The sequence below is a fragment of the Diceros bicornis genome, chromosome 40, assembly GCF_020826845.1.
Source record: "Diceros bicornis minor isolate mBicDic1 chromosome 40, mDicBic1.mat.cur, whole genome shotgun sequence".
Classification (NCBI taxonomy): Eukaryota; Metazoa; Chordata; class Mammalia; order Perissodactyla; family Rhinocerotidae; genus Diceros; species Diceros bicornis.
The window spans coordinates 18,740,809-18,753,436 of NC_080779.1; the positions used below are offsets into that span (position 1 = coordinate 18,740,809).

A 12,628-nucleotide genomic window follows, 5' to 3' on the forward strand; every position below is an offset into this window, starting at 1 on the left:
TTTCTGGTTTTTTTCCCACAACCCTTTAAAAAGGTAAAAACCATTCTGAGCTCATAAGCCTTACAAAAATAGGCTGTTGGCTAGATTTATTAGTCCATGGGCTACAGTATGCCAAGCTCTGATATAGAAGATAAAATCCTCAGTGGTATTTCAGAATATGTACCTGGGATAAAGTTCTAAAAATAAAATTGGTCAAAGAACATAAATTTTTTTTTGCTTTCAAGTCCTTATTATTTATAATTACTTATCATGTTTAGCCACATTTAAAATTTTAAAATAACCATCTGGAAAAACTGTAGGAAATATTAAAACTTTTAAGCCCTAGCAAATTATGTTATTATGAGCAGGGAAAATGAAATATTAAAATTTATAAATTTATACAGTACAGGCCTAAGACCCTACATTTTTTTTCTTCAAAAAAAAAAACCAAACAAACAATTTTAGTTCATCTAAGTATCATTCATTTGCTTATTAATCACTGAGGAACAGAGTATAGAGTCATCTACAGGTAGGTTAACAAACATAACATTCCTGATTGACTTATAAGGCCCTATTTTTACTAAAAGAATAACTGCTAAAATAGTTAATACCATGGTATTCAAGGAGTTCTTGCTTTAATACGAATTATTTTCATAATAAAAAAAGTACTTTTCTAAAATGTTTAAATTATTTTTATAAAACAAGTCAAACTTTTGTAAGCTCCTTCATTTCCTTCTATCCCCTAAACTCAAAAAAAAGCATATGTGAAAGAACTTGTAAAAATCTTACTTACTTCCAGATTTACAAACAAGTGGGGTTATTTCATCTAGTGGATGCAGCATGCTGAACATAGTGGGTAAAGGTTCCCTAGTAATAAACAAATAATCAATCACCAACACAAGATAACTCCATTTGTGCAAAAACGTTTCACTTTTTCGCAAGGAAATATCTTCTCTCGATTACACAAACAACTAGAAACCTATCATCTTAAAAAGCAACCCTCTGAACTTTTTACATACTGTTTTTCACAGTATCTTCTATTGCATTCCTAGAAATCTCTCCTCTTATGCAGGCTAATTCTATACATACACACACACAGGGAAATCAATACAGCTCAGGAAATACCAACAGACAGCAGTCGTCACATTACAGAATCAATGGAGTATTGGGCATGAAGCAGTCTTTTTTTTTTACCTCCTTAGTGGCAGTCTGTCTTTGGCAGCTAAAAAAGAATTTAGTCTTCTACGTCTATTTACAAAGGAGTGCACTTAAACGAAAAGAAAAACTTCAAGAAAATAAAAAGTCTGTATTTTTCTAAGGAGTGATCGAAAAAAGAGGGAAAAAACAGGTCTTCTATCTAAACACACAAAGAGATTAAAATCTTTAAGCAATTTTTTAAAAACTTAATATCAACCACTTGTACCACACTTTGATAGGTACTATATGTTCCTACCCTTCAAGGAGCTCACAATTTATTAGGGAGACAAGGTAAACACACTGCCAATAAGCACCTGCCATTTATTGCATGCCTAACAGGTACTAAGCCCTGTGTCAAAGATTATATACATTAGCCCATTTAATCTTTGCATAAATTCTCAGAGGTAAATGATAGTATTTCTGCAACAGATAAGGAAACTAAAGCTAAGGAAGCTCTAATGATCTGCCCAAAGTAGCACAATGCAAAAATGGCAGAGCTAAGAATTGAATCTTGTTATCTTTAAGCCACATGCTTGTTGAATTTCACTACTTGGGGGGGAAAAAAGCTGTAGATAATTAAGTACCAAGTGAGAAGTAGAACTCATAAGTGTATACTGAGATGAGAGAAAATGGCATATATCTATGCTGTTAGCACGGAAATTATCATTCCAAACTTCTAGGTAAACAATTTTAAGTAAAGCTAAGAACCAACACAAAAAAAGCCCAAGTAATAGTATTCTGAACTAAGGCAAATAAATACCTGGGTGGACCTGGAGGTACCTCATGTGAAGAACTGCTTCGCTCAAACAACAGTCCATATTTGGTGGGCCAAACATTTGCAACCTATCAGGTAAAAGGGTAGGAAAAAACAGATGTAAAAGAAACTACTCTTTCTAACATGTTTTTAGGAAGCATTATGGAACACTAGATTTTCTTCCAATTTAATAAGAGCTTTATAAAATGACATGACTATTAACCATAATATTTCAAAGAAAGAAATTCTAACAAGCAAGTCTAAAACAAAATCAAATCTAAGGAAGAGTTCAATAGCGGCTCTTTCTGACAAATTCCCGGTAGCAAATTCCTGACAGTGGCTAATATCAGTACCAAAATGACAATGTGATAAAATTTTAACAATAGCACTAGGCATGAAGAAGATGACAAGAAAAATGGGAAAAAGACTAATATTGCTCATGTGCTTTAATATAATCAAAATGATTTACCACTTAAACTGAAAAAAACCTCTCAGAAAAAACTTTATAATTCACTTCGTTAAATAATTTATTTTATTTTTGTGTGTGTGTGTGTGAGGAAGATCAGCCCTGAGTTAACATCCGTAGCCAATCCTCCTCTTTGTGCTGAGAAAGACTGGCCCTGGGCTAACATCGTGCCCATCTTCCTCCACTTTATACGGGACGCTGCCACAGCATGGCTTGACAAGCGGTGCGTCGGATGGGCGCCCAGGATCTGAAATGGCGAACCCCGGCTGCCGCAGCACAGCACACACACTTAACTGCTACGCCACCGGGCCGGCCCCAAAATAATTTATTTTTTATGCAAAAGATGGAAAAATGATAAGCCACTAAAGCTGGTAAAATTTAGTTATTTTGAGTGAAAAATAACATTCTTGATTACTACAAGATATAAGAGGAGCAATACTTCTAAAACGAATTAACTCAAGAATATTCTCCAAAAAAACACAAAAACATTCAAACACCCAAGTTTACCTGAAAAGGTAAAGAAGCTATGTAATCCTTTCCTTCTATGCTATGCATGTTAATACATGAGCTTTGCAATATACATATGCATTTTTCCACTTCATCACTACCTAAAAAGAAAGGGTATAAGATTTATGCATTTTTTTCAAAAAAATCCCAACAATCAAAAATTGCAATTCCCAACACACAAATTCTTTAATGCACAATATAAAAATGCTTAGGCTAAACCACTATTATTAGTGGCTACTTATTTTGAAAGGAAAAAAAACAATGAGATAAACATTTGGAATCATAAGACGAAATTAAATGTCAAGAAACTTACTGTAGGCCTTTTCAGACTTATCCTGTGATATAACGAAGTCACACCACAATGCCTAAAATCAAAACAAGATGCTTACCTAAGAAAATTGTATCTCAACAGTAACCTATAACTAATGGTATCTAAATAATAATAATAACATCTACATAATAAGTGTCCCTCCTCATCAGCTCAACACATACACCAAGGGAACAGAAAACAATAAGATAAAGTAAAATTAGACTAATTAATGATAACTACTATAAGGAAAGATAAACTATGTTTGCAAATAAATTTCACGAAAAGAGAAAGGAAGACAAAAATCAAAAAGCCTATTAGGTAGAAGCCTTGCTGCACAAGTGAATTCAACAGTGGCTCAACCCATATTAAACCCTATATCCTATATAAAGCTAAAGATTATGAGAAGAGTTGAAAATTGCCAAGCTATTTTATAATCTCCAGACTTACCTAATGATTTTATCATTCTTAGACTGTTTTAGACTCACTTTAGAAAAAATCTTTAGAAAAACTAACATTTCCCTTTCTTAAAGGCCCCATCTTAGAAAATACAAACTAGGAAAAGCCATTCAACTTTTAACTGGCATGCTTGACAGTCACTTATTGAAATTATTTAACAGCATTTTTATGTGTTTTTTTTAATTGTGGTAAAATATATGTAACACAAAATTTACCATTTTAACCATTTTTAAGTGTACAAATGCAGTGGCATTAAATACACGCACAATGTTGTGCAACCTCACTGCTATCCATTTCCAGAACTTTTTCATCATCCCTATCAAAAACTGTGCCCACTCAACAATAATTCCCCATTTCTCCCTCCTCCCAGCCCCTGGTAACCTCTAGTCTACTTTCTGTCTACTTAGTCTACTTAGAATTTGCCTATTCTAAGTACCACATGAAAGTGGAATCATACAGTATTTGTCCTTTTGCATCTGGCTTATTATACTTAGCATAACGTTTTTAAGGTTCATCCATGTCGTAGCATACAACAGAATTTCCTTCCTTTTTAAGGCTGAATAATATACCATTATATGCATATACCACATATTGTTTATTCATTCATCTGTTGACGGACACTTGGGTTGTTTCCACTTTTAGCTATTGTGCATAGCACTGCCATGAAAACTAGTTTACAAGCATGAGTCCCTGCTTTCAACTCTTTTGAGTGTATACCTACAAGTGGAACTGCTCAATCATATGGTAATCCTATGTTTAACTTATTAAGGAAGCATCAAACTGTTTTCCACAGTGGCTTTTTTACATTCCCACCAGCAATGCACAGGATTCCAATCTGTCAACATCCTCACCAATACTCATTATTTTTTTCGTGTTTTTAATAACCATCCTAGTAGGTGTGAAGTGGTATCTTATTGTGATTTTGATTTGCATTTGCCTAATGATTAACAATGCTGAGCATCTTTTCATGTGCTTATTGGTCATTTGTGTATCTTCTCCAGAGAAATGTCTATTGAAGTCCTTCGCCAATTTTTTAATTAGATTACTTGTTTTGTTGTTGAGTTGTAGGAGTTTTTAAAGGGATATTAGCAAAAGAAAATTCATGAAAAAAAACAGGCATCAGAGCTACACTTTAATCTGACATGTCCAAAATCTACACTGTACCTATTATGGTCTCAACTTCCTTTTACGAAATCCCCACAGCCTCTAAAACTAGATTATTTCACCATTCTCCTTTATCCCTAATATCTAAGAGATCACTAGCCCTTTTCATGTTTCCTGCAGCTTTGTCTCTCACCTCTGCCTTCTCTTTCTTTAAGGTGCCAATCTCTTTCACCCGAACTACCACAAAATAGTAGCCCTGACACTAGTCTCTCTACTCCCCGGGGAGTCCTATATATTGCCACCAAAGTAATCTCTTCTCAAAATACAAAACTGATGATGTACTTTCCATTTTAAAATCCTTGATAGGCTCCCTCCTGCATACACTTTACAATCAAAATTCCTTAGTTTACGTACAAAGCCCTTCAGTTTGGATCTATCCAACACCTGCTAGCATCTCTCCAGAGCCACGCCCTGTGCACAGCCATTCTGAACTTAGGAAAAAAACATGTTTTTCCACAATTCTTTTTGCTGCAATTCCCTCCGCCTAGAACGCCCTTCTTTCACCAACTTGCAATTCAAATAGCATCTTCTTTGAGAAATCCTCCCTTCAGAGCTAAGTCCTCCTGGCTCTCACCACACTACGGACATATAGCTACTATAGGCACTTCAGTTTATCTGAATACAGCATTTTCATTTGTTTATTTGTTCACCTTTCTAGACTATCAGTTCTTCAATGGCAGAAACTGTATATTCATCTTTGTAGCCCCAGCATACTGTCTGAAACAGAATGACACTAAACACTTGTAGAACGAATGCAGAAATAAACTAAAGCTGAGTCACATACACCTGGTATTATTTCTTAAACAAAATATAAAATTACCTTTCTCCATATTAGCAAGAAAACTAAATAACAATATGTATTCCAAACCAAAAGGACTGAAATTAGAAATCTTATGATTCCACTTACATGTGATTTTGAGAGAAAGGAGACAATACATCTAACTGCATATCTGTGGAATCTAGTAAACTGACAATCATTCCTTAGAGAAATTAAGCTGGAAATACAGAAGCAAAGAACTATTTGGATATCATCAAATCTACTTTTTTTTTTTTTTTGGTGAGGAAGATTGGCCCTGTGCTAATAGCTGCTGCCAATCCTCCTCTTTTTGCTTGAGGAAAAGTGGCCCTGAGCTAACATCTGTGTTAATCTTCCTCTATTTTGTATGTGGGATGCCACCATGGCATGGCTTGAGGAATGGTGTAGGTCCACGCCAGGGATCTGAACCCGCGAATCCGGGCCACCAAAGTGGAGCACGCCAAACTTAACCACTATGCCACTGGGCCAGCCCCTAACCAAATCCACTTTTCACATCTACACTAACCATAAGGGTTCCACAGGGAAAAATAATCATCAAAAAGATCACTGGCTTCAACACTTCTGGACAGAAATGCTTTCACACATGCCCTCAAATTTTGGAATAATTCACTTTATCCTTCCCAACAAATTGTTAGAAGAGTGCAATGCTCATCAAGAAATAGTTAATGGGGGCCGGCCTGGTGGCACAGCAGTTAAGTGCACGCACTCTGCTGCAGTGGGCGGGGGTTCGGACCCCAGGCATGCACCAATGCACCACTCATCAAGCCATGCTGTGGCGACGTCCCATATAAAGTGGAGGAAGATGGGCATGGATGTTAGCCCAGAGCTAGTCTTCCTCAGCAAAAAAAAAAAAGGAAAAAAAAAAAGGAAAAAAAAGAAGAGGATTGGCAGATGTTAGCTCAGGGCTGATCTTCCTCACAAAAAAAAAAAAAAAGAAATAGTTAATGGAAAGAAAATAATAAGCAGTGTCCAGGTAAAGAAGATTTCAGTGTTCACCAATAAGGAACTTAACATTAGTCAAAAAGCCTCCAAAACCTCTTGTCAATGGCCTAACAATTAATTCAACTACTATAAATGTTTTTGTTTACCCCCAACTTTTATTCTAAAAATTTTCAGTACAAAAAGGTGAAACAGCAAACAGCTGTTTCACCTAAATCTAACAGTTATTAACATTTTGCCATATTTGTTTATATGTGTGCACTGTGTACACATGGGATTTGGGGGGGGGGGGCCTATTTGAAAATGGCACATGTCATGACACTTCACTCCTAAACATTCCATCATGCATTTCCTAAAAATAAAGATGGTCTCCTATATAAACACAAAATCATCACCCTGCCCAAGAAAAAAATAATTTTCAAACATCACCCAATACCAGTCCATGTGCAACTTTTTTAAATTTTCCCAAAAATGTTTTTTTAGCTGATTTTCTAGAACCAGGATTCAGAGTTCACTCAACAACTTTCAAAAAATATTGCATTTGGTGACATCCCTTCAGTATCTCCTTATCTAGAACAGTCCCCATCTTTTTTTCTTTCTCCATGACTTTTTAAAGAAACCAGAATGTAGACTGCCCCCCTAATTGTTTTCTCATGGTGTTTTTTCTTTAAACCTTTTGTTATGGAAAATTTCAAATATGTACAAAGTAAACAGAATAACATAACGAATCCCCATCAGCCAGTTTCAGTAATTATCAACCTTTGGCCATTCTTGTTTCATCCATACTTCCAACCCACTCCTCATCTCATGATATTTTAAAAATTGATCCTCTACGGACATTGAGGGTATAATGCAAAGTGAAATAAGTCAGAGGGAGAAGGCAAATACCGTATGATTTCCTTCATTAAGTAGTAGATAATAACAACAATAAACAAACACATAGAGACAGAGATTGGATTGGTGGTTACCAGAGGGGAAGGGAGGGAGGGAGAAGGGTGAAAGGGATAATTCGGTACATGTGTGTGGTGATGGGTTGTAATTAGTATTTTGGTGGTGAACATCATGTAATCTATGCAGAAATAGAAGTATAATGATGTACACCTGAAATTTTTACAATGTTATAAACCAATGTTACTGCAATAAACAAAAAATTAAGAAAATTAAAAAAATAAAAATTGATCCTCTAGTCCTCATATTTCCTATAACCGGAAGTATACAGGTTAAATATTTCTGGGAAGAAAACTTAGTAGATGACATCATGTACCTCATGCTGCATTACACTTGGAGGTACATAATGTTCCTTTGTCTCACTATTAGTGATGGTAAACTCAATTACTTGGTTGAAGTAGAGACTAACAGATACCTCCAAAGTAGAGATACATTTGTTCTTTCACATTTACCAAATAATCCACAGAGTCATACCTGGTGCCATGGTAATATCCTTCTACCCAACAGTGTTAGTACCCATTTACAATCCTTGTCTGAATCAATTATTACATTGGAGGTTGCCAAATGGTGATTTTATAATTTTACCACTCCCTTTTTATTTATTTACTGGCATTCTATAAGTAAGGGTTTTCCTTCATTAACTGGAGATGAACTGCATGTCTTCCTAAAAAGGCAAGGCAAATGCTTAATTCTTTCCCTTTAATTACCACTTCAGAATAGAGTTAGACATAATAGCCAACCGCAATGATAGTAAATTAGTTTTTCTTCTTTCCCTTTCTAAGTACCACTATGAACCCAAATTTTACTTATTCAATACTTTGCAATCAATCATAATCATATTTTAAGCATATTTTTATATCCTTAATGTCATAAATTTTTATTGACAATAAATCAAATTACTCAAGGACAGTGTTTAAAGATTATCATTAAACTGACAAACAGTGTAAAAAAAAGTGATCATATAGAAAATAAACAAAATTTTTATTTTCCTACCATTATCTTCACTACATGTTAAGATGTACACCCAGCTGCTGGGATCATTATGCTATGTTTTTAACATCTCTGCTAAACTTTAAAAAAAAATCTTTTTTTAAAAAAAAGTCTTACGGTCAATCAAACGCTAGAAATCAAACCAACTTACCTGTTGAACAGGACTGTCAACTGTAAAGGCTTTATAAACAGCCAATGCCTGGCTTTTACTTCCTTTGCTCCAGATCACCATATTTCCAGCCACATAGAGTTCCTCATCATAATCCACTTCTTCTCCAATTTCGCTTACACCTTTCCTTAACTGCCAGCTTTCCTTAAAAATCAGCACATGTAAGACATGTTCAAGCACTTTTTTTCTTTTTCAGTAGTATGGAGCAAGATTTGTTAATTAAATCAAAGTCATCCAGATACAAGTCTCTGACTCTCTCTGCCTGTGGAGTAAGACTCAATCCAAGCCCAACTCTTAGGTTTGGTGGTACTGATTAACAGAGGTGTGTGGGTGTCTGTATTATATATCTTTCAAGATTTCATGAAAGAGAATTGATACTCAAGAACTCTCTATATTAAATGTTTTATATTATACTAAATTATTCCACCAAAAATATAAGCAAACAAAAATTATACCTTACCTATAGATCCAAAAATGAAACCAACATGCTTGGGAGACTAAAAAGGCATATTAAGCATATGGGGGTTATAGAGAGAGGGCAGCGAGGGATACACGGGAATCACTGGGGGAGTTGATGCATAATGCAGATTGCCTTATTTCACAACTGCATATACATTCACCTTCCTCCCTTATCCCACCCACCAAAATGAATGGGAGAGAGAAAGGTTGACATTTCTAACTACATAAACTTTCCCCCCTGAGAATTTGGTATCCCAAAGGGATATGAAAACGGAATAAGACAGGAAAGATTGATTTTCTGACACAAACTTACATCTCATCCCCTTATTTAAGAACTACTACTCTACTTATGTAGCATTTTTTTCTCCTCTACAAACTAAGTTTTCTGTAGCAGGGACCCTTTCTAACTCTAACATCTAATCATCAAGTAACATGAAATCTGGTCCCCACGTACCAAGAGAAGAGAAAGAGGCTTAAAATGGACCATAATCACAGTACTGAACTTGACTCTCATTGTAAAACCATGAGTTATATGTCTAAATAAACAGCTATGACACTATAATACAATCAAGTCATTATTTTAGCCTTGTTTAAAATGACCAAATCTGAACCTCTACCCTAGAAACAGCATCACACTCATTTCTCAGTTGCATCTGGGTAGCCTTAAATTACAAGCAGATTACACCACTCTACATTTCAAAATATAATGGGAAACTGAATGAAACCTTCTGTTTCTCGTGGATTGTAACCTCCTGAAGGGATCCCACCAAACCAGCAGCACCATCAGAAGACCACAACTCAGAGGCTGGCTGCAGCTGGCGAAGCTGAAGGTTCAAAGCATTAGGGTGGTGCTTGCAGTGGTCTCGACCGAAAGGAACAAATTCCTGCAAATCCCCGGCTGCAATCATTGTTGCCCTTTCTTCATAGAAGTTCGACATGGGTTCCAAATATCAACATTATTTCTGTATGAATTCAAACACATTCTGGTCAGCTTCTAGAGTCAAAACCAGGATAAAAATATCACAAAAGTTTACGAAGAGTCATTAATTCTTAGCTGAGTGTCAAATAATCCTATTATATTGCAGGTGTATAAGTAATCAACATCAAAGGGCATTCCAGATCTGACTCTTTCAGGTAATTACAGTTATCACCACACTGTAGTTGCAGACTGACCAACAGACAGTTACCGCTGTCAGAAACCACTGGGCTGAGACAAGCACTTATGCCCCACAACACCTATCCTATGTTTCCTACCACTATACGCTAATTTTTCCACACTTCACACAGAAAGTATTTAGACAAGCTGTCCTTTATATAGTTGTACTTTTTTATAGTTGTACTTTATAGTCCCATGACTGCCGTGCTTCTCAACATTTAAGGTCATTTCTATACAGATGCTGGAACCTCATTTGAAAAGCACACCTAGAGGATCACTGGTATATTGGAATGAAACAAATAAAAAAAAAAACCCACATATTATTTCTAATTCCTCACAAGTTGAACTATTGCTTTCAGTTGACCAATCCACAAAACAGGTAATAAACTATCAAATGTCATCAGTAGTTTTCACACCCCCATTCACCTAAATACATGACTACAATCAATTCGAATTCTTTGTCCAAACCCAGGGAACCAAGGCATGAATAACTCTGGCCATGGAACAGTCATGCTTGTAGCAAATTTAAGCGTCCTAGTTTTTAATTAACATAATCTATTACAGTACAGTTCATTATACAAAGATGTGGATGGGCTGTGAGTGGAAACAAGTCCCTTTACCTCCAATACATTTCTACATATAGTAACTAACAGCTAGAACTAAAATTCTGACACTGTATAATCTTGTTTGTAAGGTGGATGCCAGTCCTGTCTCCAACACAACACCTACATTAAAAATGGGTTTTGCGTGATCACATTTAAACTGCAATCCTCAGACACAGAAATCAAAACAAACGTGATGTCAGCACTATAGACAACCTTTAGAAAGCATCTGAAACAGGGCTCACAATTAGAGTTTAATTAAGTTTGATTTAGATATCTCATCTGAGCTCTTTCTGGCATCAGTTTTCTTTGCTGCAACATCTCAAAGCCTCTGTAGTTTCTACACAGCTCCTCTAGAGTCACAAAGTTATTCTGCTATGAATTAAATGTTATTCCTGACATGACTGTATGTCACAATCATGACTTTTATTTTCCTCCTGCTAAAGCTCAGAACTGAGAACACTTGAACTTGGGACATAACTAAAATAGTGCCTTATAAAACTTACAAGAAAACAGCAAAATTCAGCTCGTCTTCCTATATTCTAGTCAACAGGTTAACCAACACTTAAGAACTTGCCACTTTATCCAACTTCAGTTGTGTAATTTTGAAATGTTATTCCATTAAAACTTTGAGAGAAAATTACAAAATTGTTAATCATACAATTATTTTCACAGTACAGTTTCTCTTTGCCCTGATAAAGGTTAACATTAAAAAATTTTACAGTATCCCAAACTTTTATGCTTTTACTTACTAGGGCAACATACACAGGTACATACGAAAGTACTATCTTAAGGTGACACGCTGTAAGTCGAGATACCAGCACGGCTTACTAGGAACAAAAACAACCCTGCCAAAGGTAACCGCAAAGCTACTTCAAGAGGAGACCCAAATGCACACAAAAGGCACCTTGAGTTGAGTCTTCGCAAAAAGGCAGAGCTTCGTCGGCCTCCTAGGGTTAAGCGAAACCAACAGGCTAAGGGCCTGGGTTTCAGAAAATCCTGTCAGAAGGACAAGGGGCCGATGCAGGAGCTCGGGCCCACGTGGGACTCCGCGCTTAGCTCAGGAAGGAAGTCGGCGAGGCGTGCAGCGGAGAGGGGCACCCCCGAAAGCCCAGCCCGCAGGCCCGGGCCCCCTCGGCTCCGGGTCAGCGGGCCCGAGGGTCAGGGGACGCGCGAGGAACCACCGGGCGCTGCGGGCCCGGGCCCGCACCTGTGTCACTCGGGACGCGTCAGGCGCGGCGAGCCCCGGCTGCTCCCCGGAGGCGCGAGGGCCAAGGGGGCCCGAGGGCAGCGGCAGGGTCGCTCACGGTGACTCCTCGGCCGCCGCAGCTTCTCATCCCCTCCTCCTCCCCTATTCCGGAGGAAGAAGGGGCAGCGGCTGCGGGCGCGACTGCTGACGAGAGGCAAGCGTGCAGGCGACCCACTCAGGCGAGACGTTCAAATGGACGCGTCCATCTTGGCTTTCCCGTCCTGCCTCGCGCCGGGGCGGGGCGGGACATCGCGGGAGGCTCGCGCCAGTCCCGCGGTCCTGACGCCTGCGCAGTTGCGGGAAGAATGCGCGGAGCGGAAGTTGCTGGGTACTTCCATCTTTGTTAGCGTGGCGCCGAGCCCCGAAGCGGGGAAGTCTCTGTTCCAGTCTGTCCTGTGATTGGACCCCCGTAGCAGAGTGGCTCCAGGTCATGTCGCTACGAGCTCGAACTGCTTCCCAACTCTGA

General features: G+C 37.7%; 1 protein-coding gene across 7 annotated transcripts in view; it reads right to left on the reverse strand.

Moving 5' to 3' along the window:
* The window catches only part of ANAPC1 (anaphase promoting complex subunit 1), a 101,086-nt gene extending 88,715 nt beyond the window's left edge, over positions 1–12,371 (reverse strand). For 3 of the 7 annotated variants that reach the window (XM_058534602.1, XM_058534603.1, XM_058534597.1), the window contains exons 1-8: positions 12,124–12,370; positions 11,420–11,540; positions 9,881–10,117; positions 8,679–8,840; positions 3,217–3,268; positions 2,904–3,004; positions 1,937–2,019; positions 773–846 (exon numbers count right to left, since the gene is read on the reverse strand). In XM_058534602.1, coding sequence (XP_058390585.1) covers positions 773–846; positions 1,937–2,019; positions 2,904–3,004; positions 3,217–3,268; positions 8,679–8,840; positions 9,881–10,093 — 685 coding nt within the window. In that variant the 5' untranslated portion in view covers positions 10,094–10,117; positions 11,420–11,540; positions 12,124–12,370. Of the gene's footprint in view, positions 1–772; positions 847–1,936; positions 2,020–2,903; positions 3,005–3,216; positions 3,269–8,678; positions 8,841–9,880; positions 10,118–11,419; positions 11,541–11,820; positions 12,098–12,123 lie in introns of those variants that run through there. The other 4 variants (XM_058534604.1, XM_058534600.1, XM_058534599.1 and 1 more) reach the window with 4 other exon arrangements.
* Between the last annotated feature and the right edge of the window lie 257 nt (positions 12,372–12,628).